We start from the raw sequence: 27075 nt of genomic DNA, 5'->3' as shown, positions 1-27075 counted from the left end.
TGCTAATTTTAATAAAAACGCTATTATACTTCTTTTTTTTTTTTTTTTTTTTTTTAAAATAAAAAAGTACCTCATAAAGTGGCACACCAGGTCGCTCGATTTTCATGGGATTCCTAAAAAGTATATTTGTAGATGCCAACAGGACAGGGAGACATGAAATAGTCACAATAAACAGATGTTGCCATGCATATGTACATGAAATGCACTGCAATAAACACTCATTGGCCACTTCATTAGGTACATCTTGCTAGTACTAAGTTGGACTTCCTTTTACCTTCATAACTGCATTAATTCTTCATGGCATAAATTCAACAAGATGCTGGAAACGTTCCTCAAAGATTTTTGCCTTTCCATCACAACATCACACAGTAGGTGTGTGATCGATGATGTGAATCTCTCTTTCCACTACATCCCAAAGCTACTGTGTTGGATTGGGATCTGGTGACTGTGGACCCCACTTAAGTGCAGTAGGCTCACTGTAATCTTCAAGAAACCAGTTTGAATTTATTTGAGCTTTTTGACCTGCAGGAAGCAAATTTGGAGCCTGTCTTCTCAATGCTGGAAATTGTTTTGTGCTTTGATTGTGCCTTCATCCACAAATTGAGGCATGTGGATGAATGAAAGCCAGAATGAAAGGGATGACTCTTCAGGCTCAAGCCCTAGTGATGAAGATGAGGACAACATTTTTAGCAGCTAGAGGTATCCAATCAGGCAGTGGCGGTCCTAGCCTGTTTGGCGCCCTGGGCGAATACTCCCTCTCCCATTATCCAATGACACATCTGCTTACCTGTATATTTTGCTCGTTTCTCCTCCTCTTCTTTTCTCTTTTTTCTAAACTGAGCACCTGATGGCTTTGAACTTTTCTTGTCCATCTTCCATTGGTTTTAATTTTGCACTCCAGTATGAACACCCATCCCCCAACCTGAGGATCACCACAACATGATCTAATACACCTACACCTTAGTTCACAGATTCACTTTGTCTAAGGTGCATTTCTGAGATTTCACACATCCCAGGATTCAAATCATGAATACATAATGGGCTTGGATTTACAACATTATAAATGAAATGTGCTCTATTTGGAAGCAGCCAGCCCCTTCCCCTTTGTTGTGTGTGAGACTTTAAATCATCAAACTGTAAATTTTAAATTGTTATTGATCCCTTTAGCCCTAGTCCTAAAGTGTATATTTATTTTCTTACTCTTCTTATATTTATTGTTTGTTTACTTGCACTGCTGTAACTGGAGCCTCGTCGTCTCGTCTCTCTATATACTGGACTGTATGTAGCGCAGATGACAATAAAGTTTACTTTGACTTCAGCAGCAGGCACACCGAGGGCTCTCGCGCTCACTTTTCGTGTATAGAATTTCGAAAAAACATCGGTGCAAATTATAAGTCTGTATAATAATGTCTGGTGTTTTCGTGTTTGTTGGTTTGTTTTTATTTTGTTTTATTTTGCGAGTTGGTTATTAGATGCTGCTCCAGCCAGCCAGAGAATCCCCCGCCGCCCCGCCCTCTCCTCCCTGTGCCGCAAGCAGCAGGCGCACCTCGCAAACGAAGGGCGCCCTTACTCCCAGCAAATGGGCGATAGAAAACCCATCGGTGCCTATGCCATAACCAATATGCGCTGGCTGACGTCGGAGAGCAGCATGAGTACGAGCTTCTTTTTTTTTTTTTTCGATGCCCGTGATGCCGCCCCACCACGATGCCGCCCCGGGCAACCGCCCGTGTCGCCCGTATCTAAAACCGCTACTGCAATCAGGATGGTTTTGTGGAGTAGGAAAAGGATGACGATGAAATGGTAAAAGTCCAAACGAGATATCCAGGAACTGAATTGTTTCTAAAACCTATTTTCATTTCTTGTCCGTTTTTCTTTTCTTTCTTTTCTTTTAACAACAACAATAATAATAATAATCATAATAATAATAACAAAAATTTAATTTATAAAGCGCCTTTCAAGACACCCAAGGACACTTTACAATTAGATAAAACACATAATGGAAAAATGACAAAATGAAGAACAATAAAACAAAAGCACAAGATAAAATTAACAAACAGTGGGTTCACAGTGAATATGCAGATTTGAACAGATGGGTTTTGAGTTGAGATTTAAACTGGGGGAGATTCTTTTTAAATCTCTATATGGATCGGGATATGATTAAGTCTGAAAACAAAACACAAATAACCTTTTCCCCTGTTTTGCACAGCATTTGTAATCCGCTCTAATTTTAGTTAATCTTAACTCTATAAAACAAGGACTCGTCAATGTCAAATTTGATCCACTAGATGACGTATTTGGGCGACTGTGGGTGCTTTGACTTTAGATCCAGAAGAAGATGATGGATGGATGCATGGATTGCACTCTCTTTATTCTCCATTTTGAATATCACGTGAGTATAGGAACTCTGTTTATTCACTTGGATGCATTTAGAGCTGCACTATAATCCCCAGCGGACGCCTACAGAAATAAAGCACATTTTAACAGTGGTAAGTTTGTTTGTTCAAAAATAATAAGGGGATACGCATGAAGATTTTTGTAAGATCTTCTGTCATAAAGTACTAAAAGACCCGGGCACCCGGTGTGTATCCGTTCCAAAACTTTCAACCGCGCCCTCACGATATGTGACACACTGTTCTTATAAATTTCAGAAAACCACTCCCTTTTATATCAAACTGCACATTTTTAAAGAAGCCAGAATAACCGTTCTCCCTGGCAAAGATAAGAAATAAATTACTGTAAATAACTCACAACAAATATACAATTTGCTGACTCACAAGGGCACACACCTTATTCTCACCACCCTGGCACTTTTCCAGGTGATCATACTACAACAGGTTGTAGCCACTTTATTGCATTTCATTTTTCTATGCAACAGTTTCAAAGCAGGAATTAATATTGTTTTTTAAGACAAAATTAAAATGACACTAAATGAGTCTTAGTGTTGTATTGTCGGGTATAAGAACACCTTAAATGATCGCACAGAGAATGAGTTTGATTTGAGTTTTTTTTTTATTTTTTATTTTTTATTTTTATTAGTGCATATGGCAACAGAGTTAAAGAGATATGATTTTACAATCACGCTTATAACTGTTGCACATCTTTGATGAACTGGCACTCCAGAAATTTAGTGGTACTGTCTACCCAGGGCAGAAACGACCACGGCCAAAAACTTCTGCCAGGCTTCCTGGGCGTCAGCGGTGAAGACGCTGGGACCAAACTTAGCGGCCACACACAGGCTGATGCATTCAGCGAGCACCTAAGATGAGAGAGTTGCACAAAATTAACGAATTGCTTCAGATGTAATAGTGATAAATGTTTCTGGGTGCTGGTGGGGACATACCCTGAAGTTATCGGGATCCACGTGGAGCTTCTCAGAGTGCATAACGCTCAGTTTGGCGTAGGTCTGCTTGATGTTGTCCAAGTTCTTCACAGCATTTTCCAGACCACCCATCACGGTCTTTCCGTGCTGTGCCACTTTGGGGTTTCCCATAATGGCAGCATTGGTGGACAGGTCTCCAAAGGCTTTGAAGTATCTCTGAGCCCAGGGATACACAATCAGAAGCCTGGAATAAGACAAGAGAGAAAAAAACAATAACAATGTTAATGCATATAAAATCAAAAATTATGCATTTTAAGCTAAAAAGACAAACAGATGTGTAGATGCATTGGTTTCAGTTCGGTTTTAAGATTATACGAAGAGAAAGTCACACAATACATAAACATGTTTCTAAATTGCAATGAGCTGCAGGTTACCTGGCGAGGGCCTGGGGACCGATTTCCGCCACATCGATCTTTCCCCACAGGCTTGCGATGGCCTTGCGCTCAGCATCTGTCCACTCGACCATTTTGACAGCGTAAAGGTTTTCACGTAGCTTGTGATCAGAAACCTTTTGGCAAACGCCGATCCTCGGGAGCTTTTTATTAATTACATAGCGCCACACCTCTTCGTCTTGGAAGCATCTGATTGGACTATAGTCGTCAGGCTTTTGGGTTGTTGCCCATGAGTAAGATAGGATCTTTACCAGATTATAAGGGGGAAAAAAGCAAACAAATCATTTTTATGCAACAAATATAGAAATAAGTATAAGAATTATAGGTTAAAGGTCTTTATAGACTATTTTTAACCTATACTTACAGTAAAAAACATTTAAACCTCGCAACTGATTTCTGATCTTTCGTAAGTGATCAGATCCCAACAAGCTGGCCTGAACGTAGGTATATGCAACACACATCTTTAGTAAAGAAATATAGTCTATTTTATTTGAAAACAATTCTCCAACCTCTAATATATAGGATGCAAAGGATAAAGGTGCTGTGCAGTCCCATATGAAGCGCAACAACCAGTCATCCTTTTATATCTCACATCATGCCTCGGATATGATTACTTACCAAGATTCTGGTAAAAAATATCTTAATTCTTGATTATGTGGTGTCATTATGTAAGTGCTTATGTTGTCATCTAATTCTCTAATTCTCTCTTAAGACCCAACGAGCTTTTGGCAGCGAGAGATTATTTGCCACTTGTTTCATATTTTACACTTTGGACATTATTTTATAAAATATCACATTGCTTGTTCAACAACCTCTTGCCATTTAATAATTTCTTTAATGGATAAATATATTAGTTTTTTCCCCCAACAAAATAAGTCATATCTTGGAGGAGCGTTAACCTTTATCTCAAGAAATACCTCGGAAACTGCTGGATTTTTTTCTTTATCGCAGAGGTGTGGTTTAAATGTGATGCTGGGTGTGGTCCATTTTGGTGTTATATAAAAATGATAGTGACAAATAGCCAACACATTTTCTTTCAGTTCAGAAGACAACTGAAGAAAACGCAGACATGAGTCTCTCTGGAAAGGACAAGGCCGTGGTGAAGAACTTCTGGGGCAAAGTGGCCCCGAAAGCTGCTGAGATTGGAGGAGAGGCTCTGGGGAGGTTGTATTTAGCCCTTTCCTTTTCATTCTTCATTCATTCATACTTTGAATTATTTAGTAAGTACTTATTCATATTTCCATCATTTGAATGTATGTTTTACAGGATGCTGACTGCTTATCCTCAGACCAAGACCTACTTTTCTCACTGGGCCGATCTGAGTCCAGGCTCTGCGCAGGTGAAAAAGCATGGTGCCACCATCATGGCGGCCGTTGGAGACGCTGTGTCAAAGATTGACGACCTTACTGGAGGTCTGTCTACCCTCAGCGAGCTCCACGCTTTCAAGCTCAGAGTGGACCCTGCCAACTTCAGGGTAAGCTCACCCAGTAACATCCACGCAGCAATGATCACGTTGTAGACAGAGATTACTATTAGTCAAGAGGCAATATAGACTTTTCGACCTAACATATGCATGTGTTTTTTGCCTCACAGATCCTCGCTCACAACCTCATCTTGTGCATGGCCATGTTCTTCCCCGGAGACTTCACTCCCGAAGTTCACCTCTCCGTTGACAAGTTCCTCCAGAACGTGGCTTTCGCTCTGTCCGAGAAATACCGCTGAAATCCTGCAATTCCGGAGCCCCTGAAGCCTGTCATCTACAGCAGTGTCAATAAAACCTCTTAAAATGGCAGGGCTCCGTTAATAAATATAATAAACACTGGAAGCTGGTCCTGTCTTCTTTGTCTGCATCCCTACACCATGCACTTTTGACATAATTGCAGGGGTGTGTTAAGAAATTAAAATGATAATAGTGTAGTGAGAGAAGGAGGTGTGGGAGCATAGGAAAAGAGAAAATTCGATCAGAAATAAATATACAGTTGTGTTAATTTTGAAACGGACAAAATAGAAAACGGCAGCGTCGCCCTTTGCAAAGATAAGAAGTAAAATATAGATGCTTTTCTAAGAATGAGCCTAGGAGGTTTTAATTTCACATAATACAACATGGATAATTCTAACTACAGCTTCTTGGCTGAGTTAAAAAGAAATGACATCATCCTTATTATTATTATTATTATTATTATAATTATTATCATTATTATTATTATTATCATCATCATTATGAACATTTTCAGTGTTGCACTGGTCACACAATTATGTATAACTGCACAACCCCTTGTAAAAATCTGCTCTTGGAAGGCTTGAGTAGAAAAAAAAATGCAATTACAAATGATCACACAAAGAGAATTTCATTTAACTGGAATTTTATTTGTTACATGCCTCAGCTTCGAAGCGATAAACGGAAACATTGTTGTAAATTATTTGGTTATGAATGTGAACTATAATTCCACAAGTTCAGTGGTACTGTTTGCCCAAGGCAGAGACGACCACAGCGAGGAATTTCTGCCAGGTCATCTGGACATCAGGGGCGAAGACAATTTCAGAAAGCACCTAAAATGAAAGGGATACAATAATAATGGCATGCTTCATCATTATCACTGGTGGAAAAAGTCTCAGATCACATACCTTGAAGTTGTCAGGATCCACGTGGAGCTTCTCAGAGTGCGTAAGGCTCAGTTTTGGCGTAGGTCTGCTTGATGTTGTCCATGTTCTTCACAGCATTTTCCAGACCACCCATCACAGTCCTTCCGTGCTTGGCTACTTTGGGGTTTCTCATAATGGCAGCACTGGTGGACAGGTTGCCAAAGACTTGGAAGTATCTCTGAGTCCAGGGATACACAATCAGAAGCCTGAAATAAAGAGTCGCAATTTTACTTTTTCTTTTATTTCGATTGCATTAAGTTGTTTTCTGTAGCAGATTAATAAAAACAAAACGAAAACAAAAAAAATCCTGTTATCATGGGTAAATAACAAGGCATGTAAAAACAAGAGTAATTAATTTGGAGAAACCAATAAAGCCGTCGCTAAATTATCATCTAACGGAACTCACCTGCTCAGGGCCTGGGCGCCAATTTCAGCCACATAAATCTTTCCCCACAGGGACGTGATCGCGCTGAGCTCAGCACCTGTCCACTCGACCATATTGATAGAGATAAGATTTTCTCCAGCTTCGCTGAAATTAGTCTTCCTTCACAAAACCTAAACACAAACTAAGGACAAAGAAATGTAAATAATGAATAAGTCGGGGCATATTTCTTAATTAAGAAGTCATTAATGTTGTTTTTGAAGACAGTCTAAATTAAAATGACACTAAATGATTCTTAGTGTTGTATTATCGGGTACAAGAACTAGAGATGGCACGATACCACTTTTTTATGTCCGATACCGATACCGATATCATGAATTTGAATATCTGCCGATACCGATATGAATCCGATATAGTGTGTTTTTTAATCAATAAAACGGTTTTTTTAATATCTTGCTGCATTTTGTATAAGTTCATACTCAAGTTTAAATAAACAACAACACTAAAGCCATTCTGTTATACCTGTATGTAAAAAATACACTGCGCCCAAAATATTTCATAGTTCAGCAACACTGATCAATCTAATAAACTTAAACCTGCTCCATACTCCCTACTGTGGTATTTTAAAGAGTACTTAGCAGAAATATTAAGCAACCTAACTAATAGGGCTGCAAACTCCCAGCAAAAAAAAAATACGGAACCACCCCCCACCCTCCAGCTCATGATGCTTAATCGATGTAATCAACTTTAATTTGATGCAGGGTGAAAAAAAATGCATAGAAATAAATTATTTTTCAAGAATAATTAAATAGATTTAACATCTTTCTTCAACAGAATTGCAGAATTCACAGATGGTACCTTCCCAAAGGAAAAAGTACTATAGCTTACTAGGGTATATTAGACTTAACAGTTACTATGTAATGGACTTCTATACATTTTACATCAGATTAAAACTTTGAGTGTAAGATTCAGATAATTATTTATTAAAAGCTAGACATTTTAAATGAGAATAAGAAAGAAAAGTATGTCTTTGTGCCCCCTTTTCCCTGTTCATGCCCTATCGGCCCCCCTGGCTAAACTTTGCTAGATCCGCCCCTGAAAAGGATCCTGGTGTAGAAAGTAATATTAAATAAATTCTAACAACAGCTTATCAAGCTTAAACGTGCTGCTGTTGTTCAGCCGCTGGTTTCCTCTTTCTGGTGCAAAGTGGGCCAAATACAAAGAAGAGACAGGACTCCCAACAAAAAAGCCGATCAGCTGATCATTGATCAGTTTCATGATTGAAGTAGCAGCAGGAGAGGGAGGGAGAGAGGCAGTCTCCATATATCGGTTGTTAAGCTTAACATGGGAACGCTTTACAAACATTCAGAGATGAACTTACACACTTGCTTTACTTCTCTCTGGGATAACTTTCTCGGAGATGAAATGCTGGTTTGGTAGCGAGGCTACAAACACACACAGCCGCTCAATCACGTGAAGCACACTGCTCAGATGTGCTATGGTTATGAGCCGAGTTACGCTGTGTCTCAAGTTTTGTGAGGTGTTTTTTTTATATTTAATGGATCGGATTACATTTTTTATTTCTTGCCGATATCCGATCCAGTAATTTAGGTCAGTATCAGACCAATACCGATGAGTAGTATCAGATCGGTCCATCTCTAACAAGAACACCTTAAATGATCGCACAGAGAATGAGTTTGATTTGAGTTCATTTTATTTTATCTTTATTAGTGCATATGGCAACAGAATTAAAGAGATATGATTTTACAATCACGCTTATAACTGTTGCACATCTTTGATGAACTGGCACTCCAGAAATTTAGTGGTACTGTCTACGCAGGGCAGAAACGACCACGGCCAAAAACTTCTGCCAGGCTTCCTGGACGTCAGCGGTGAAGACGCTGGGACCAAACTTAGCGGCCACACACAGGCTGATGCATTCAGCGAGCACCTAAGATGAGAGAGTTGCACAAAATTAACGAATTGCTTCAGATGTAATAGTGATAAATGTTTCTGGGTGCTGGTGGGGACATACCCTGAAGTTATCGGGATCCACGTGGAGCTTCTCAGAGTGCATAACGCTCAGTTTGGCGTAGGTCTGCTTGATGTTGTCCAAGTTCTTCACAGCATTTTCCAGACCACCCATCACGGTCTTTCCGTGCTGTGCCACTTTGGGGTTTCCCATAATGGCAGCATTGGTGGACAGGTCTCCAAAGGCTTTGAAGTATCTCTGAGCCCAGGGATACACAATCAGAAGCCTGGAATAAGACAAGAGAGAAAAAAACAATAACAATGTTAATGCATATAAAATCAAAAATTATGCATTTTAAGCTAAAAAGACAAACAGATGTGTAGATGCATTGGTTTCAGTTCGGTTTTAAGATTATACGAAGAGAAAGTCACACAATACATAAACATGTTTCTAAATTGCAATGAGCTGCAGGTTACCTGGCGAGGGCCTGGGGACCGATTTCCCCCACATCGATCTTTCCCCACAGGCTTGCGATGGCCTTGCGCTCAGCATCTGTCCACTCGACCATTTTGACAGCGTAAAGGTTTTCACGTAGCTTGTGATCAGAAACCTTTTGGCAAACGCCGATCCTCGGGAGCTTTTTATTAATTACATAGTGCCACACCTCTTCGTCTTGGAAGCATCTGATTGGACTATAGTCGTCAGGCTTTTGGGTTGTTGCCCATGAGTAAGATAGGATCTTTACCAGATTATAAGGAAAAAAAACGCAAACACATATTTTTTATGTAACAAATATAGAAATAAGTATAAGAATTATAGGTTAAAGGTCTTTATAGACTGTTTTTAACCTATACTTACAGTAAAAAAACATTTAAACCTCGCAACTGATTTCTGATCTTTCGTAAGTGATCAGATCCCAACAAGCTGGCCTGAACGTAGGTATATGCAACACACATCTTTAGTAAAGAAATATAGTCTATTTTATTTGAAAACAATTCTCCAACCTCTAATATATAGGATGCAAAGGATAAAGGTGCTGTGCAGTCCCACATGAAGCGCAACAACCAGTCATCCTTTTATATCTCACATCATGCCTCGGATATGATTACTTACCAAGATTCTGGTAAAAAATATCTTAATTCTTGATTATGTGGTGTCATTATGTAAGTGTTTATGTTGTCATCTAATTCTCTAATTCTCTCTTAAGACCCAACGAGCTTTTGGCAGCGAGAGATTATTTGCCACTTGTTTCATATTTTACACTTTGGACATTATTTTATAAAATATCACATTGCTTGTTCAGCAACCTCTTGCCATTTAATAATTTCTTTAAGGGATAAATATATTAGTTTTTTCCCCAACAAAATAAGTCATATCTTAAAATCAAGGAGGAGCATTAACCTTTATCTCAAGAAATACCTCGGAAACTGCTGGATTTTTTTCTTTATCGCAGAGGTGTGGTTTAAATGTGATGCTGGGTGTGGTCCATTTTGGTGTTATATAAAAATGATAGTGACAAATAGCCAACACATTTTCTTTCAGTTCAGAAGACAACTGAAGAAAACGCAGACATGAGTCTCTCTGGAAAGGACAAGGCCGTGGTGAAGAACTTCTGGGGCAAAGTGGCCCCGAAAGCTGCTGAGATTGGAGGAGAGGCTCTGGGGAGGTTGTATTTAGCCCTTTTCTTTTCATTCTTCATTCATTCATACTTTGAATTATTTAGTAAGTACTTATTCATATTTCCATCATCTGAATGTATGTTTTACAGGATGCTGACCTCTTATCCCCAGACCAAGACCTACTTTTCTCACTGGGCCGATCTGAGTCCAGGCTCTGCGCAGGTGAAAAAGCATGGTGCCACCATCATGGCGGCCGTTGGAGACGCTGTGTCAAAGATTGACGACCTTACTGGAGGTCTGTCTACCCTCAGCGAGCTCCACGCTTTCAAGCTCAGAGTGGACCCTGCCAACTTCAGAGTAAGCTCACCCAGTAACATCCACGCAGCAATGATCACGTTGTAGACAGAGATTACTATTAGTCAAGAGGCAATATAGACTTTTCGACCTAACATATGCATGTGTTTTTTGCCTCACAGATCCTCGCTCACAACCTCATCTTGTGCATGGCCATGTTCTTCCCCGGAGACTTCACTCCCGAAGTTCACCTCTCCGTTGACAAGTTCCTCCAGAACGTGGCTCTCGCTCTGTCCGAGAAATACCGCTAAAATCCTGCAACTCCGGAGCCCCTATGAAGCCTGTCATCTACAGCAGTGTCAATAAAACCTCTTAAAATGGCAGGGCTCCGTTAATAAATATAATAAACACTGGAAGCTGGTCCTGTCTTCTTTGTCTGCATCCCTACACCATGCACTTTTGACATAATTGCAGGGGTGTGTTAAGAAATTAAAATAATAATAATGTAGTGACAGAAGGAGGCGTGGGAGCATAGGAAAAGAGAAAATTCGATCAGAAATAAACATAGAGTTGTGTTACAAGCAAATTTAACCGTCTAACATTTTGCACTGAATATTCTTTTTACTTTATAGTGGAGGAATTACCCCAAAACTTTGCTTAAATGGGCTGTAAATACTAATGTGCATACAAGATTTCATTCATTAAGCATGGCGTGATATTAAACAGTTTGATTTGGCATTTTACATACTTAGCAAAGTAAAAGTTAATGTATCCCAATGGATACATTTGCCTCATAGAGCGTTTTTCTGAACACATAAGTAATGAACATTGTATAGAGTTATACAAAATAAGCTTCTTTTTTCTTCTAATACATATCCATTTCCTGATTATCTTACCGAACACATGGAAGAAACCCTTCTTGGATTCTTGGATCAAAAGAATTTAATAAGATAAGATTTATTAGTTCAACACTTGGGAAATTTGTTATGTTACATTAGAAAGTGGACAGTGCAAAGTAATGTAATGTGTAATGTACATAATATTTCAAATCCTTTATCATGGTCCACAACTAGAGGAACCAACAGTATTTTTGATGCACTGTTATCAATAATGTCACGCGACCTCACCCATTTATATCAAAGTGCACATTTCGAAACGGACAAAATAGAAACCGGCAGCGTCACCCTTTGCAAAGATAAGAAGTAAAATATAGACGCTTTTACAAGAATTAGGAGGTTTTAATTTCACATAATACAACATGGATAATTGTAACTACAACTTCTTGGCTGAGTTTTAAAAAAAAATGACATCATCCTTATTATTATTATTATTATTATTATTATTATTATTATTATGAAAATTTTCAGTGTTGCATTGGTCACACAATTATGTATAACTGACCAACCCCTTGTAAAAATCTGCTCTTGGAAGGCTGGAATAGAAAAAAATGCAATTTGATCACACAAAGAGAATTTCATTTAACTGGAATTTTTTCCATCAGCTTCGAAGCGCTAAACGGAAACACTGCTGTAAATTATTTGGTTATGAATGTGAACTATAATTCCACAAGTTCAGTGGTACTGTTTGCCCAAGGCAGAGACAACCACAGCGAGGAATTTCTGCCAGGTCATCTGGACATCAGGGGCGAAGACTTGAAGTCCAAACTTGGAGGCCACACAAAAAGTGACAATTTCAGAAAGCACCTAAAATGAAAGGGATACAATAATAATGGCATGCTTCATCATTATCACTGGTGGAAAAAGTCTCAGATCACATACCCTGAGGTTGTCAGGATCCACATGGAGCTTCTCAGAGGCTCAGTTTTGGCGTAGGTCTGCTTGATGTTGTCCATGTTCTTCACAGCATTTTCCAGACCACCCATCACAGTCCTTCCGTGCTTGGCTACTTTGGGGTTTCTCATAATTCAATTCAATTCAATTCAATTCAATTCAATTCAATTCAATTCAATTCAATTTTATTTATATAGCGCCAAATCACAACAAAAGTCGCCTCAAGGCACTTTATATTGTACAGTAGATACAGAGAAAAACCCAACAATCATATGACCCACTTTGGCGACAGTGGGAAGGAAAAACTCCCTTTTAACAGGAAGAAGGCAGAACCAGGCTCAGGGAGGGGCGGCCATCTGCTGCGACCGGATGGGGTCGCAGCATTGGTGGACAGGTTGCCAAAGACTTGGAAGTATCTCTGAAACCAGGGATACACAATCGAAAGCCTGAAATAAAGAGTCGCAATTTTACTTTTTCTTTTATTTCGATTGCATTAAGTTGTTTTCTGTAGCAGATTAATAAAAACAAAACGAAAACAAAAAAAATCCTGTTATCATGCGTAAATAAGGCATGTAAAAACAAGAGTAATTAATTTGGAGATACCAATAAGGTGTTGCTAAATTATCATCTAACGTAACTCACCTGCTTAGGGCCTGGGCGCCAATTTCAGCCACATCAATCTTTCCCCACAGGGATGTGATCGCGCTGAGCTCAACATCTGTCCACTCGACCATATTGATAGAGATAAGATTTTCTCCAGCTTCGCTGAAATTAGTCTTCGTTCACAAAACTTTGGTCCCTTTTGGAGAACTTTATTAATTGGCCGCTAACACCCCTTTTAGTCCGGATCAGAACCAAGGACAAGGGCTGTTAATAAGTCAGATATAGTTTTTGCCAGAAGTTTGGAAAAAGAACAGAAAAAAGACAAGATGATTAAACATTAAAAACACCATCAACTCGACATCAATTGTTCGACGCCATTCATTTATCGCTATTTTACTAACTAATTTGACGTTAGGTTATTTTGTACTTATTTTACCTTATAAATACTGCGGGACTTATAAGGTAAAATAACACAGCGACTAAAAATACTTGAGAACAGGGTGTGGTTACTTTTATCTCTAGAAATTGCTTATTAAACGCGAACAGGAAGGCATGGATTAGATTTGATACTGGGTGTGGTCCAATTTAGTTCCATATAAAGAAAGATAGTAACAAACAATTTTCACCAGAATTTAGTTAACTTTTCTTTCTGCTGCGTAAACCTTTAAAGGCAGACATGAGTCTCTGGAAAGGACAAAACCGTGGTGTCGTCCTTCTGGGATAAAGCGACTCCGAAAGCCCCTGAGATTGGAGCAGAAGCTCTGGGCCGGTTGGTTTTCATTATTTTCTGTTTTGACGATGTGCACACATCATGCACCACATTCTATGTAATAACTTCTCTCTATCATAGCTTATCACGTTCACGTTTTACAGGATGCTGATCCGCAAACCAAGACCTACTGTTCTCACTGGGCCGACCTGAGTCCAGATTGTGCACAGGTGAAGATGCACGGCGCCAACATCATGGCGTCGGGAATATGGACGACCTTGTTGGAGGTCTGGCCAATCTAAGCTAGCTACATCCTTTCAAGCTCAGAGTGGACCCTGCCAACTTCAGGGTAAGCTTACTGAGGGAATGATCCATGCATTGTTCATAAGTCCATACAATTTCTCAATGAGCAAAATACTAAAAGTAATAATACTTTGTATATAAAGCTATAATGTTGTTGCACACTGCAATAGTTACAGCCTTTTGCACATGCTCTACTGTAAAATAACAAATGACTAAGTAAAATGTCGATCAGAGCTATTTCTTAGATTTTATAAACTTTGTAATATATTGTATTATTTAATTAGTTCATGTTACTGTTATTGTCTTGGAGCAACTGTAACCCACATAATTTCCTTAGGGATTATTAAAGTATTCTGACTCTGAGTCTGAAATTTAATGTATTTCTCGTTATTTACGAATTAATACGTTTCTCCACATTTATTTATTTATTTATACAGATTCTTGCTCACAACATCATCTTGTGCATGGCCATGTTCTTCCCCGAGGACTTCACCCCTGAAGTCCACGTCTCCTTTGACAAGTTTCTACAGAACTTGTCTTTGGCGCTGTCCGACAGATACCGCTAAACTCCAGATTCAGGCGCTGCATGGAGCGTGTCATCCGCCACACTACCAACATCCATTTTATAATAGAAGAACTCAGTTACTATGTGAAATTAATACACGCTTACGTTTCTTTTACTTTAGTCACAGTAGATACTTGTATTTTTTTTTAAATTCTCAATAAAATAAAACTGTTTAACTTGCTCCGACAGCACACACCTCGGACACGCCCCTTTACTCTTTAACTTGTGAAGGGTGCCCTGGTGTGTCGTCTCTCATCCAACACATTAAATTAGAAATTCTGACTTCCTGTGCCCATGAGTGATTTAGGGATGATTAAAAACAGCAAGTAAAACACATACTTCTAACTTTCATAATAGGCCAAGCTAAAGTAATAATTATGTACGACATCAGAGTCACACTATCAATGAGTAGCTGTTATAAACGCGGGTGGGTGTGCGTATTTCTGATTGCTCTGGGCTGTGTAGCTGGCCTTTTTCTTCTTTCGGCTGCCCTCTTTAGAGGTCACTACAGCAGATCATGCTTCATCCACGAACCTCCTTCTCGTCTTTTCCTTCTGAATGACAGCTTTCCTTAGATAAAGGAGCTGTCATGGCAAGGCAGATACTGCGGTGCACCCTAAAATAATCTCGTGGCCCCTAGTCACTGTTATAGTTTTACACATGACAATATTGTTATAAAAAAAAGCTAGCATTAACACTTTGATTCTAGCTACACAGAATTAACACAGAAGATGAATTTCAAAACTGAATATATTTCACAGTGTCACCCCAACCCTTTCTTTGAAAAACGGTTCAGCCCATAGCAGCCCCTCTAAACTGTTTTATTTCTTGTTGTCAGTAACTGTCGCCTATGATTGATGCCAGAGCACATCTTGAATGAAGAGGAATCTCAGATTTCAACACAGATAGAAACACAGATGAAAATTCAATCATAACCATAATGAGGATGGCTGAAAGTCAGCATTGTTTCAAATTTTCTGAGGGGAAACAGGTAGAAGTCATCAAATACACATGAGCACTAAAGATTTGCTCACTCAACATTGAAGTGAATATATGTGAATTAGTGTGTATTATAAATTAGTCTGTAGTTCTGTAGCCTTAATTATTTCATCAGTCTGCGAAGTAGCACACACTTTGATTCCCAAAGATCAAGTAGTCGTGCGAATTCCTGCACCCATCAAATCTGTTAGCTCATAGAGTCCATCATAGATGTTTTATGATTATATGTATTGTCTCCCATGTCAAAGGAGTTTGCAAAGAAACCTGGATGACCTGGATGACTGAGAACCTTCACAGACATATTGTCTCCCATAAATCACTGGGATTTGTCTTTGGACAATGCACAGTGCGGGTGGGGTGCTACCAGTGGCGGGTTTTGATATGGGTGACATGGGAGGTTGCCCAGGGCAGCATTGTGGTGGGGGTGGCATCATAGCATGCTGCCCCAACATCATGCCAGCGCATTTTGGGGATTGCATGGGCACCGAAAACAAACCAACAAACTACGGCTGTCAACGTTAATGCCGTCTTCAGGATTAACGTGATTAAAATTTTTAACACAATTAATCCATCAGAATGACTCCAAATCCCTGAAATGTTTCTGTCAACGCATTTCGGGCAGTTTATCCAAAGTTTGTCCATTCTGCGCTCCAGATGGGTTGATCGCGTTAATCATGATGGCGGCGTTAACGCGTTAACTTTGACAGCCCTACAACAAACACAAAAACTGAAGACATTATGATACAGACTTATAATTTGCACCGATGTGTTTTCCAAAATCTATCACACACATATACCCGAAAAGTGAGTGTGAGGGCCCTCGGTACACCTGCTGCTGATGCTACTGTGCTGAAGTCTCGCACACAACCTGTCTAAAGGGGAGGGGGCAGGCTACTTCCATAATATTGTCAATCCAAGCCCATTATGTTTTGTTTTTTTTTCCTGGTTTGTGTGAAATCCAAGAAAAAAAAAACATATACAAGGTGTAGGTCTATTAGTTTATAATGTGGGGTTGGGTGTTTATAGTACAGTGCAAAAATTACTGATGGAAGGTGGAAAAGAAAAGGTCAAAGCCATCAGGTCCTCAGTTTAGAAAAAAAGAGAAAAGGAGAAACGAGCAAAAGATACAGGTAAGCAGATGTGTCTTTGGATAATGGCAGGTATTGTGTATCCTGAAACAAGATAACATTCATTAGTGGGGATTGGGAAAACTTCTGTTTACCTTTGTTAGCCACTTTGCTATGATAGTAAACAGTAGACAGACAGTAGACACTGATGTGGCTTACTGAATCTTTTGGACTGTGTTCAGCATAATATTAATTAGCCATTAATTGGAAGCGGTGTATTGTTGATTTGTCTGCTATTCTCACTGTATGATGAATTATAAAGGCTGTTTGTTAGCCATCTGCATACACTCCCTCTGCCAGCAGGGGGCGGCAGAGGGAGTGTTCGCCCAGGACACCAAACAGGCTAGGACCGCCCCTGGGTGCTACTAAATGATTCTATACATATAAACACAAATAAAGGTTTCATGATATACTGATTATGTTCTCCCTTAAAACGTCATTGTGGCACTTCATCAATAAAACAATGATTAGGCTAAACTACATCAAGTCTCAGCTTTAATTTGGACATTCGGGAATGGTATCAAACAGAAGCTGTGGCTTGTGAAATGTGGTGCCGAAACTTCAAGATATCAGACCGTTACTGGACACTCTGGCAACTACAGTGACAGGCCTGTGTCAATTTTATCTTTTATTATTTTTATGCATTCATATATTTTTCAAAATTAGTTAGAGCGCAAAAACGCCAACCGGGTGTAACAACTGTTTCGCATGAACTCAAAATCTCCAGCAGGGGCGGAGTGAGATACCAACCGAGGTCACACCCTATGTAAGCTGTCATGGTATTTCCGCGTGATTAAAATAATTCATTTTTTTCCCCCATCGAAAATCCATCCATCCATCCAAAATTCATCCACCCAAGCTAATAAATATAATAATAATAATAATAAGAAGAAGAAGAAGAAAGTAATCCGGAATAATGACGAAAAAACAGGAACAGCTGGTTCTGGGGGACTGCCTGGTCATTGTAGTTGCTGCTCGTTTGGGTCAATACTTCACTGCTGAGGTCCGTGCAGCTTCCGGGAGAGTCTTTGTAGCTCTAGCCTCCCTGAGAAAGCAGTACTACTAGCTCCAGAGGACCGTCACATGCTCTGTTTTTAAGTTGTGTATATAAGCTTTCAATAAATTAATCACTATTCTTCTTTAATTGGCCCATATAGAGAAAAAAAAAAACACTTCTGGTAACAGCTACAATAATAATCCAACTGTTTAAAAATGATCACCACAAATCACAATCGACCACGAGAGTTTAATTGCATTGGATCTTTTATTACAAGTCAGACTGTCAGTGAGTACTCGAGCACATAATGCAGTTTATCTGTATTTCTCAGACAGGGCGAGAGCCACAGCAGCCAGGAACTTGTCCATAGCCACATGGACCTCAGGGGTGAAGTCCTGGGGGAACATAATGGACAGGACCACGAGGAGGTTGTGAGACAGAACCTGTGGAAAGATGATGATCACATTTAAATTAATGAACTTTTTATTTATTTATTTGTAACCAGAGAACATCAATTCAGATCAACCAGTAATCTAAAGATCAAATGAAAGCTGAGTTAGACTGAGTTTAATTTGTAGTCTAATCACTGTTTACAACAGAACAGAAAAATTAATTTGGCAAACGCTGTCATGGTAAGTGGACCGGTGTATATATATTGCTTTTCTAGTCTACTGGAGCATTCAAAGCACTTCATACAACTTGCCTAACTGACCCATTCATACAAGTACTTCTTTTTCTATGACTAGGCTCTTTTCTCTCTAACATTCACACAAATTCACACTCCAGTGATTACACTGGAGTATTGCAGTATGCCTCAGTATCTTGTCCAAGAACACTTTGACAGCCAGGGGCTGAACCACAAACTTTTTATTAAGTAGATGACCTCAAATAATGTCACCCCACAAACATGACAGTAATAATTTTCAGTACCTTGAAGTTAGCAGGGTCCACTCTCAGAGTGAAGGCGTGCAGCTCACTGAGGCTCAGAAGAGCTCCGGTCAGATCGTCGATTTTGCTGACAGCATCAGTAACTGCAGCCATCACGGTTGCTCCGTGCTTCTTCACCGGGGCAGAGCGGGGGCTCAGGTCCTTCCAGTGGGAGAAGTAAGTCTTGGTCTGAGGGTACACTGTCAGCATCCTGGGTAAAAATGTAAGAGAACAAACCATTGAGTATGAGACAGAAATGCAGGAACAGGTTTTTGTAGGCAGTGTGGGGCCATATTTACCTGGAGACAGCATCACAGCCGATTTGTTCCTCCTTGCCAGCCACTTTAGCCCAGAAGGCTTTGACTGTGTTCTTGTCCTTTGCAGAAAGACTGGTCATCTTGCCTGTTGTTGCTGTTGGAGTTGTGTTCAGCTCAATCTGTGGAGGTCTTATATATGAAACAGGAAATGCACACACCCGACCCACCTCACAGATAAGGTCCTGGCATTTGAGCATGTTCAAAATGATATGTAACAGTTCCCATGAGACAAATACCAAACAAAAGACTGTATAAGGCAAGACAACTTAACAAGATAATCAGAATTCATTTCTTCTTTTTGGCTTCACGTAAGAAACATCTTCATTAAATGAATGTGCACATTTTAAAACTTAAATTTTCAGTGAGCGCCAGTTAAATCAAATCAGTAACCCTCCAATTTTTGTATTCATATCAGTCTAATATTACCATTTAATTCACGACAAGTCACCTGTTAGTTTGTATTTCTTTATCTATTTATGTATTTAATAATAATAATTTGAGAAAAAGCAAAATGGGTACATGATCATAACTTTAAAAAGGCTGTTGGCTTCAAATTTGGGTCTGGAAAGATAGTTGGATTTATAGCAGGGCTTTATAGATACATTTACTGTACATACACATGCATCTAAATGTTTATGGCTATATTTAGAGTAACAAGTCATGGGCTAATTTATGTTTCCAAACAGATAATCAAAAACCAAATCCAAATCCTAATGTGGAAAGCAGCTATCACAGATATGACTGAACTTAGAGAGTCCAGGGATGTTGTTTTAATGTGTAGGTTAAAATTTAAATACTTTTGTTTAGGCTATCATTTACCAACACTACAACCAAAATCTATGTCAATGACATTCGCTTCAAAAAAACTGTCAGTTCTAAGGCTTATCTAATCTTCAGCAGGTGAATCCTCTCACAGGGCAGTTTAAATTTTTACAGCAGCTGTTTGTTTCTGCAGGAGTTCAAATGTAGCTCAGAGTGGACAGTTGCTACTGATATATTGATGTAAAGTTAAACATCAGGTGTAGAAAATTGAGGATGAAAAACAGGTTCTAAAATATGGCAGAAATACTGAAAATATTTAAGAGAATGACAGAAAAGGTTTTGTGGATTACCAGAAAAAAACAAAAGTGGAGACAAAGTTATTTAATTTTTTTTCTACTTACAGCAAGTCAATAAAGGCCTGTAGGATGTGTGGGTGTACCATTCTTTTCTTGTCATTTTCCTCTTTAAGAAAACTCTTTGTGAAGTTTATTTATTAAACGCATGTACAAATGGCAAATGCAGGACCTTAATGCTATGGTTTGGTCGTATGTTAAAATTAAAATCTGTGGAATCTTGTCCATTTTTTAAAAACATATGTATTATTTACAAGAACAAGAAGTTTGTTGTCAGTGAAATTTAGAATTCATTATTTTCCAAAGGATATACTCATTGTTCTTCATCCAGTTCTTTATTCCTATCCAAGTCTGCACAATATTTTTGATTATCTTACTTCCAATTTTCTTAACTGTTAGGGGTCACCCAGGGCTGGAGCCTATCCCAAGATATAAGAATAAGTAGTCTGTAAGATATTCCATAATGAAAGTTTCCAACTCATTTTTTGTTAATTTGATAGTTAATCAAAGCTGAACTCAGAATCGTTAAACTGACCAGTTTAGCCAACTCCCACTCTCCAACTCCACCCAATTTCATATCTTTGGGTGGAGTGAAAAGAACTCTTTAAAAGGTGACTTTGTGGCTCTGCTGACCAACAGCACAAGAGCAACAATCAACAAAGCAAAATGGTTGTGTGGACAGACTTTGAGCGCACCACGATCCAGGACATCTTCTCCAAGATCGACTATGCAGTCGTTGGGCAAGCAGCTTTTTCCAGGTGAAGCATTGGGGTTTTTTTATATTGACATAAATTTATTTTATAGAAATTTGGGTTATTCAAGTAGCATCTTTATGTGCAATGAAAAAAAAGCTGACATTTTTCATCTGTTACACAATGTAGACTTTTCTTTTAGAACTAAGAGCAAATCAGTTATTTACACATTCCCTCAGGTGTTTGACTGTCTACCCCTGGACTCAGAGGTATTTTGGTCAATTTGGAAACCTCTACAATGCTGCTGCTATCGCATCAAATCCAAAGGTTGCTGCTCATGGAAAAGTTATCATGGAAGCTCTGGAAAAAGCAGTGAAGGACATGGACAACATCAAGGCCACATATGCAGAGCTGAGCGCGCTGCACTCTGAGAAACTGCAGGTGGACCCTGACAATTTCATGGTAGGCAATGCTGAACTAACGGCACTGATTCCCAGTATTGCATGTTTGTGTGTGTCAGTGAAGATTGCTAAAGCATGTTGTGTTGTGTTGCAGCTCCTGGGTGACTGCTTGACCATTGTGGTTGCTTCCCAGTTGGGTAAAAACTTCACTGCTGAGGTTCATGCAGCTTTCCAGAAGTTCCTGGCAGTGGTGGTGTCCTCCCTCAGAAGACAGTACTACTAAAGAGCTGCAGATGCCCGTCACATGCTCTGTTATTAATTATGCCTCAATAAGTTTTTAAAAAATAAAATATTAAGCAACTTCAGAAAGTTCCCAGTGCCTTTCTTTTTTTTTTCCACTTGCTTTATGATCTTTAAGTTTTAATACAATGTCCTTTGCAAAAACCTTGTATGGACTGCTTAAGGATTAAAGCCATTTTTAAATGCTTGGATGAAAAGACTGCACCCAGTGGCTGCCTGAAATCTAGAACCCATGGAAATCACCAAATGTTGTTTCCTCCATTGAGTTGCTCTGATAGACCTTGACTGTAGCCTCCAGTTGCTGCTTGTTTGTGGAAAGGCATGCTCTGTTGGTCAGAGATCAGGTGACTGACTTGGAGACTGTGAACATCCAATTTCTTTGCCTTGAGAAACTCTTGAATTATTTTTGTAGTATGTTTTGGGTCATTATTTGGACTGTGAAAAACAGTCTGATAATTCTTACAGCATTTCACAAATTCTGAGCCCAGAATATGGTCCTGTAAATTTCATAATTCACCCTGCTACTTCTATCAGCAATTACATCATCAATAAACACTGATTACCCACTTCCATTGGCAGCCATACATTTCCATGCCATAACACTGCCTCCACCATTCTCCACATGCTTCATATCATGAGCTGCTTCTCTCCTTCTCCCAAATTAATTCCCATCATATAAAATGTTATAGTTTTTCTTACAGATCTCTGCAGGATCTTTCATATGTTTTCTGGCAAAGTCCAGTCTCATCTCCCTGGCTGTCACTGTATTCTGTGGTTTGATGTAAACTCTATTTCCATTCATGAAGGCATCTCTTAATTGTAGACTCTGACAGTGATACACCAGCCTCTTCACGTAGGTTTTTGGCTTAGTTACATGTCGTGAAAATTGGTTTTCATTGAAATAATTCAGTGATCATGCACTTGTCTGTTTTTGTTCTGGTGTTTCTGAGTTGGTCAGTGCATTCATTCTTTTTAACAAAGCTGAGAGAAAGCCTACACTTTCTTGCTTTAAAATCCAGTGTGGTGGTGTACAGAGGCAAAACTACACATTTTTTGTAAAATTTTATGTTTGTCCCAACTGATATGGAAGTGACATTACATGCTTGAGTCATTGTATCATGGACCAAGCAGTCAGGAACACACAGGCACAAATGTAATCTTCAAAAAATGGGTTTTATTATACCACGAAAGGACAAAATGATTACAAAAATTAAAAATGACAAAAATAAACTTTTTTTAAGAACCAAGTGGGCCCGTAAAAGAGGTTAACTTAACAAAACTCTACTCAAAATTCACTTAACAAAACAGAACTCAACAAACTGACCTGCCCAAATGAGAAACAGCTCTAGTTATATAGCAAATGAATAAACCATTATATACACCAAAGGTGAAAACTAAAGAGATAACAGCTAACCATCATTCAAGAAGAACCCCATTCCCCCCTACATGATCACAAAAGATGGTCCAGTCATTTTTTTGGCTTCTGCATTTAAACCAGCTCCACCCTCAGCCTCCTCTTTCACCCAAACCAGGAAGGACTGGAGCAGAGGCCAGGTAACTCAAAAAGAACAGAAATATAATTAAATAACATATACCCATATAAAATAACAAACAATGCAAAACAGAGTCCATGCCACCATTTGGACTATTAAATTGGTTAACTTATGATCACAGAAGCTTTAGAGCACAATGTAAACATAAGACAAAAAGATCAAATGAATATTACCCAAGTATTTCCATTGTGTGGTTGCATGTAGCCATCACACATTGCTTAAGGAACCAGTCTATCCCTTTAGATACCTAGCCTTAGGACGGAGGACCATTGCTGTCCCTCTCCACTTACTAGAAATTAAAAAAAAATTGAATTGTTTGTTTTTTCTTTTTTGTTTAACAAATAATTTTTTTTTCAGATTTTGGAAATGTTGATGATAGTATAATTAATAACTAATAATTTGCTACTAATAACTATAGACTAGTCATGTTTAGGAGAAATAGTTCACTGCAGAGTTTGACTGTAAAATAAAACACACACAGAAAAAAATTATAAATACTCACCAATTTAAGTGGTTGTTTACATGACCCAAATGAATTCATTCAGGAAGACTTGTCTTCACCTGCCATTGACCTAAACTTATAATGCTTTTAATCTATTGTCTAAACCAAAAACATTTACTGGATCACAAAAATAACCACAACAGTTTGATTGGATTTGTTTCCTTTTTTATTCAAATTCAGTTTGACAGTAAGAATTCAATCTCATGCTGCTGTCACTCATCTGCTCCTGTGTACACTTTAACGATATTTCTCGGACAAGGCATGAGCCACGGCAGCCAGGAACTTGTCCATCGCCACGTGGACCTCGGGAGTGAAATCGTTGGGAAACACGGTGGCCAGGACCACGAGGAGGTTGTGAGCAAGAACCTGTGAAAAGATGATAACATTTAAACAAAACGTTGTTGTTTTGAAAATGTTAATTTGCTGAATCTTCCATTTCTATTTGAATCATTAAACTTATTATAAACTTTCATAAATTATTGTATGTCAGTACCTTGAAGTTAGCAGGGTCCACTCTCAGAGTGAAGGCGTGCAGCTCACTGAGGCTCAGAAGACCACCGGTGAGATCGTCAATTTTGCTGACAGCATCAGTAACTGCAGCCATCACGGTTGCTCCGTGTTTCCTCACCGGGGCAGAGCCGGGGCTCAGGTCCTTCCAGTGGGAGAAGTAAGTCTTGGTCTGAGGGTACACTGTCAGCATCCTGGATAAAAATGTACAATAAGTACACAGAACAGTACATCGAAAATACAGAAGTAGGTTTAAGCAGTCAATTTGGGGTCGTAAGTCTTAATAAATATGTACCTGGAGACGGCATCACAGCCGATTTGTTCCTCCTTGCCAGCCACTTTAGCCCAAAAGGCTTTGACTGTGTTCTTGTCCTTAGCAGAAAGACTGGTCATCTTGCCTGTTGAATTTCTGTTTGAAGTTGTCTTGACCAACAGAAACGCTTTAGGCTTTTATATGCGGAACAGTAAACTGACACACCCGACACACCTCAGAGATAGCAACCTGGACATGCCCACAGTGACATGTAACGGCTTGGGTGAGATAAACGGTACACCAATTGTCATGCTAGCTTTGAAAACTACTAAAGAAAAAGAGTAAATCATTAAAGATGTTTGAATGGTTTCCACTTAATTAAAGTGCACACAATAACAAAACAAAACAAAAAAATCAAACCAAAGAGTGGAAAAGAGAAATATATTTCTGAAGAATAGAACCACAAAGTAACATAGTTTTATAAATACCTCAAATTTAAATATCTGTTAGTCTATAGCCTACATTAACAAATTAAATTGTGTTTTTGATTTCGACTGATTTAAAAACTGTTTATCTTGAGAAATGATACATTTTGATAGACAGTTCAGTTTTTAAGGTGAGGCATACATTTATTTAGTTATATATTTATTTACCTATTTCACAAACGGATATCATAATAAAAAACAATCAGTAAATTATATTACAGATTTTCATATTCAATTTTTTTTTTTTGAGTATGCTCTAAAGCGCTTTCTATGCTCTTTCAAGCATGGATAAAACAGTTAAAAATTCTAACATGGCTTTTCATAGAAGAGATTTTGGATACATTATTTTATTGTCAATCAATTAAATTGCATCACTCTACAAATTAAAAAATACCAACAATATATACCAAGTAAGAACTCTTTCCTGAGAAGCCAGAAATGAATCAAGCATAACACTCAAGCACCAAAAGTAATTGTTTTGTTCAGGAATGCATGAGGAGTTTAAGTTTATTTTAATGGAGTGAGAAAATACCTTTTTGGTCAGTATGACTGCTTTTAATTTCACTTTTGTAATGATCTCTTGTTGGATATGATTTGCATGTTTGTGCTCACGTCTGAATGCAATATCAGTTGTTTTGGGGTCAATCCGTCTCAAATCAAGGCTTCTGCTCTACAATTTTTCATACATTGAAATCTGCAGCAGTGTTTGAACATGAATCTTTCAAAGACTATCAAAGATAGAATCCTGAAATGTTCACTGGTCTTTCTTAAAATCACAATTAATACGGATCCTGAAATTGAGACAGATACATCACAAAATTTGTGAGCTAGTTCCAAAACAAAAGAAAAACAACAACAAAAAAACCCCGGTACTCATGCAAAGTCCCATATTTGAGCACACATTAATTAAAAACTTCAAATTGCAAAAGCTAACTGCTGATGATTTGATTAAAATTAAATTCCTAGTCACAAAAATTAGGAAAAAGCCATTTTCAGTATAACAATATCAGTAGATTGTCCTGTCCAAATACAACAAAATACTGGAGTTTTCAGATGATACTCTAATTATACCTCAGAAAGTAATTTTGTTACATGTGTGCATATTTTTAGTTTTCAAGACCTGGGTCAGTCCAAACTCAAATCCTCACATTTTTATAACATTTTCTGTTCAACCTTCTCCAGTTTGCATTAACATGTTATAGTTTAGAGTTTGGACATATATTACAATTGCTGTGAAATTTTAGCTTTATATATTAAAAACTTCATCATCTAGTTTCCAGTTCCGCTTTCCCCTGTTTATATAAAAACTTTATGGTCCAAAGTTTCAATATACAGCATATACTGATTGCTGGTAATTTTAGGTTCATATATCAAGTAAGTTTTTTTTTGTTGTTGTTGTTTTTCAAAGGGGACTTTCATGACATTTTTCTTGCAAAAGCCTGAAATTTTCACTGTCTTTTGTTATCAAAATGAATCAGAATTGATCATTTGGGACAGATATTTGTCTGAGCATTGGCTAATAAAATATGAAAAAAATTATGTCCTGTAAAGTCCTGTTTTGGAGCACAAACTAACATAAGCTAAAAAACAGAATATTAAAAACAAAAAAAAATATCAAACAAGAAATACAATCAAAAAAAATAATATAACTGAAAAACAATTTCAAATGTGATGTAATATTTATATTTTGAAGAAATTTTCTAGTTACATATCATGCTGAGACTTAGTGCCATGGATAGTTTGGGTTAAAATATACTAAGAAGCAACAAACATATATAACTTAAAGTATTTATATATAAAGCTAAGATTGTACAGCAATCATGATATGTCCAAACCTTGAAGTATATAATATTTTTCTATTCAAATTGGAGAAGGTTTAACAGTAAACGTTCTATAAATGTGAAGATTAGCGATGGAACGACCCCCAATGAAATCTATCAACAATGAAATTTTTGAACATATTTAACAATTTTTTACTAAGTTATGATTAGAGTACAGCATGTATTACATTAACTTTAAACCATTCAGAAATTGTCACCAGTTATTTTTTAGCAATTTGAAGTTTTCCATTAATATGTATTCAAATATCAGACTTTGCAGGAGTGCTGGACATTTCTTTTTTTTCTTGCGTGTATATTTCAGCTAACTCAGACTTTTTTATGTATCTGTCTCAAAGATCTGGCAGATTCTGATTCTATTTTATTTCATTTTCAGGCTTTTATCTGTAAATGTTTAAAGATTAATTTGAG

General features: G+C 38.2%; 8 protein-coding genes and 1 pseudogene across 9 annotated transcripts; 4 read left to right on the top strand and 5 right to left on the bottom strand.

Annotated features, from left to right (window-relative positions):
• Positions 1 to 2995: 2995 nt before the first annotated feature.
• LOC100701987 (hemoglobin subunit beta-A) lies at positions 2996 to 3914 on the bottom strand. Its single transcript, XM_019357769.2, has 3 exons — positions 3754 to 3914; positions 3341 to 3563; positions 2996 to 3256 (listed from the first exon to the last, which is right to left on the bottom strand). Exons 1-3 carry the CDS (start codon positions 3843 to 3845, stop codon positions 3125 to 3127), a joined length of 447 nt encoding a protein of 148 aa, XP_019213314.1. The 5' UTR covers positions 3846 to 3914; the 3' UTR covers positions 2996 to 3124.
• Positions 3915 to 4775: 861 nt separating this feature from the next.
• LOC109201892 (hemoglobin subunit alpha-A) lies at positions 4776 to 5593 on the top strand. Its single transcript, XM_019357770.2, has 3 exons — positions 4776 to 4935; positions 5038 to 5245; positions 5365 to 5593. Exons 1-3 carry the CDS (start codon positions 4841 to 4843, stop codon positions 5491 to 5493), a joined length of 432 nt encoding a protein of 143 aa, XP_019213315.1. The 5' UTR covers positions 4776 to 4840; the 3' UTR covers positions 5494 to 5593.
• Positions 5594 to 8492: 2899 nt separating this feature from the next.
• Positions 8493 to 11601, bottom strand: LOC109201893 (hemoglobin subunit beta-A-like). 2 transcript variants are annotated; one of them, XM_025906346.1, is made up of 4 exons: positions 11578 to 11601; positions 9245 to 9507; positions 8832 to 9054; positions 8493 to 8747 (listed from the first exon to the last, which is right to left on the bottom strand). In XM_025906346.1, the coding sequence occupies exons 1-4, from the start codon at positions 11584 to 11586 to the stop codon at positions 8616 to 8618; spliced, it is 627 nt and encodes a 208-aa protein (XP_025762131.1). In that variant the 5' UTR covers positions 11587 to 11601; the 3' UTR covers positions 8493 to 8615. The 2 variants fall into 2 exon arrangements, with proteins under 2 accessions (XP_025762131.1, XP_019213316.2); XM_019357771.2 differs by lacking the exon at positions 11578 to 11601 and adding an exon at positions 9773 to 9835.
• LOC109201896 (hemoglobin subunit alpha-A) lies at positions 10275 to 11094 on the top strand. The gene is made up of 3 exons (XM_019357776.2): positions 10275 to 10434; positions 10537 to 10744; positions 10864 to 11094. The coding sequence occupies exons 1-3, from the start codon at positions 10340 to 10342 to the stop codon at positions 10990 to 10992; spliced, it is 432 nt and encodes a 143-aa protein (XP_019213321.1). The 5' UTR covers positions 10275 to 10339; the 3' UTR covers positions 10993 to 11094.
• A 297-nt stretch (positions 11602 to 11898) lies between the features above and the next one.
• LOC109201771 (hemoglobin subunit beta-A-like) lies at positions 11899 to 13504 on the bottom strand (annotated as a pseudogene).
• Positions 13505 to 13754: 250 nt separating this feature from the next.
• On the top strand, positions 13755 to 14933 carry LOC102080791 (hemoglobin subunit alpha-A; the record flags this gene model as incomplete). The annotated part of the gene is given in 4 exon segments (XM_025906655.1): positions 13755 to 13874; positions 13948 to 14038; positions 14041 to 14132; positions 14524 to 14933. Coding segments are annotated over 4 exon segments (432 nt in total), but the record flags the coding sequence as incomplete, so codon positions are not given.
• Positions 14829 to 19240, bottom strand: LOC100702435 (hemoglobin embryonic subunit alpha). The gene is made up of 3 exons (XM_003442073.5): positions 19001 to 19240; positions 18705 to 18912; positions 14829 to 18217 (listed from the first exon to the last, which is right to left on the bottom strand). Exons 1-3 carry the CDS (start codon positions 19213 to 19215, stop codon positions 18089 to 18091), a joined length of 552 nt encoding a protein of 183 aa, XP_003442121.2. The 5' UTR covers positions 19216 to 19240; the 3' UTR covers positions 14829 to 18088.
• Positions 19241 to 20773: 1533 nt separating this feature from the next.
• On the top strand, positions 20774 to 21595 carry LOC100690989 (hemoglobin subunit beta). Its single transcript, XM_025906347.1, has 3 exons — positions 20774 to 20891; positions 21065 to 21287; positions 21381 to 21595. Exons 1-3 carry the CDS (start codon positions 20800 to 20802, stop codon positions 21507 to 21509), a joined length of 444 nt encoding a protein of 147 aa, XP_025762132.1. The 5' UTR covers positions 20774 to 20799; the 3' UTR covers positions 21510 to 21595.
• Positions 21596 to 23729: 2134 nt separating this feature from the next.
• On the bottom strand, positions 23730 to 25239 carry LOC100702704 (hemoglobin embryonic subunit alpha-like). The gene is made up of 3 exons (XM_003442074.5): positions 24384 to 25239; positions 24075 to 24282; positions 23730 to 23947 (listed from the first exon to the last, which is right to left on the bottom strand). The coding sequence occupies exons 1-3, from the start codon at positions 24479 to 24481 to the stop codon at positions 23819 to 23821; spliced, it is 435 nt and encodes a 144-aa protein (XP_003442122.1). The 5' UTR covers positions 24482 to 25239; the 3' UTR covers positions 23730 to 23818.
• Positions 25240 to 27075: the final 1836 nt, after the last annotated feature.

The sequence above is a fragment of the Oreochromis niloticus genome, linkage group LG4, assembly GCF_001858045.2.
Source record: "Oreochromis niloticus isolate F11D_XX linkage group LG4, O_niloticus_UMD_NMBU, whole genome shotgun sequence".
Taxonomy (NCBI): Eukaryota; Metazoa; Chordata; class Actinopteri; order Cichliformes; family Cichlidae; genus Oreochromis; species Oreochromis niloticus.
This window is presented reverse-complemented; position numbering and strand designations above follow the sequence as displayed.

Excerpts from the sequence above, each read along its gene's own strand:
- LOC100701987 (XM_019357769.2), bottom strand. The coding sequence starts at position 3,845 with ATGGTCGAGTGGACAGATGCTGAGCGCAAGGCCATCGCAAGCCTGTGG. Across the intron at positions 3,564-3,753 it reads GGTCCCCAGGCCCTCGCCAG|GCTTCTGATTGTGTATCCCT; the intron begins GTAACCTGCAGC and ends GTCTTATTCCAG. Across the intron at positions 3,257-3,340 it reads TGGATCCCGATAACTTCAGG|GTGCTCGCTGAATGCATCAG; the intron begins GTATGTCCCCAC and ends CTCTCATCTTAG.
- LOC109201892 (XM_019357770.2), top strand. The coding sequence starts at position 4,841 with ATGAGTCTCTCTGGAAAGGACAAGGCCGTGGTGAAGAACTTCTGGGGC. Across the intron at positions 4,936-5,037 it reads GGAGGAGAGGCTCTGGGGAG|GATGCTGACTGCTTATCCTC; the intron begins GTTGTATTTAGC and ends TATGTTTTACAG. Across the intron at positions 5,246-5,364 it reads TGGACCCTGCCAACTTCAGG|ATCCTCGCTCACAACCTCAT; the intron begins GTAAGCTCACCC and ends TTTGCCTCACAG.
- LOC109201893 (XM_019357771.2), bottom strand. The coding sequence starts at position 9,820 with ATGTGGGACTGCACAGCACCTTTATCCTTTGCATCCTATATATTAGAG. Across the intron at positions 9,508-9,772 it reads TTGCATCCTATATATTAGAG|ATCCTATCTTACTCATGGGC; the intron begins GTTGGAGAATTG and ends AATCTGGTAAAG. Across the intron at positions 9,055-9,244 it reads GGTCCCCAGGCCCTCGCCAG|GCTTCTGATTGTGTATCCCT; the intron begins GTAACCTGCAGC and ends GTCTTATTCCAG.
- LOC109201896 (XM_019357776.2), top strand. The coding sequence starts at position 10,340 with ATGAGTCTCTCTGGAAAGGACAAGGCCGTGGTGAAGAACTTCTGGGGC. Across the intron at positions 10,435-10,536 it reads GGAGGAGAGGCTCTGGGGAG|GATGCTGACCTCTTATCCCC; the intron begins GTTGTATTTAGC and ends TATGTTTTACAG. Across the intron at positions 10,745-10,863 it reads TGGACCCTGCCAACTTCAGA|ATCCTCGCTCACAACCTCAT; the intron begins GTAAGCTCACCC and ends TTTGCCTCACAG.
- LOC100702435 (XM_003442073.5), bottom strand. The coding sequence starts at position 19,215 with ATGCTCAAATGCCAGGACCTTATCTGTGAGGTGGGTCGGGTGTGTGCA. Across the intron at positions 18,913-19,000 it reads GGCTGTGATGCTGTCTCCAG|GATGCTGACAGTGTACCCTC; the intron begins GTAAATATGGCC and ends ATTTTTACCCAG. Across the intron at positions 18,218-18,704 it reads TGGACCCTGCTAACTTCAAG|GTTCTGTCTCACAACCTCCT; the intron begins GTACTGAAAATT and ends ATCTTTCCACAG.
- LOC100690989 (XM_025906347.1), top strand. The coding sequence starts at position 20,800 with ATGGTTGTGTGGACAGACTTTGAGCGCACCACGATCCAGGACATCTTC. Across the intron at positions 20,892-21,064 it reads GGGCAAGCAGCTTTTTCCAG|GTGTTTGACTGTCTACCCCT; the intron begins GTGAAGCATTGG and ends ACATTCCCTCAG. Across the intron at positions 21,288-21,380 it reads TGGACCCTGACAATTTCATG|CTCCTGGGTGACTGCTTGAC; the intron begins GTAGGCAATGCT and ends GTTGTGTTGCAG.
- LOC100702704 (XM_003442074.5), bottom strand. The coding sequence starts at position 24,481 with ATGACCAGTCTTTCTGCTAAGGACAAGAACACAGTCAAAGCCTTTTGG. Across the intron at positions 24,283-24,383 it reads GGCTGTGATGCCGTCTCCAG|GATGCTGACAGTGTACCCTC; the intron begins GTACATATTTAT and ends ATTTTTATCCAG. Across the intron at positions 23,948-24,074 it reads TGGACCCTGCTAACTTCAAG|GTTCTTGCTCACAACCTCCT; the intron begins GTACTGACATAC and ends ATCTTTTCACAG.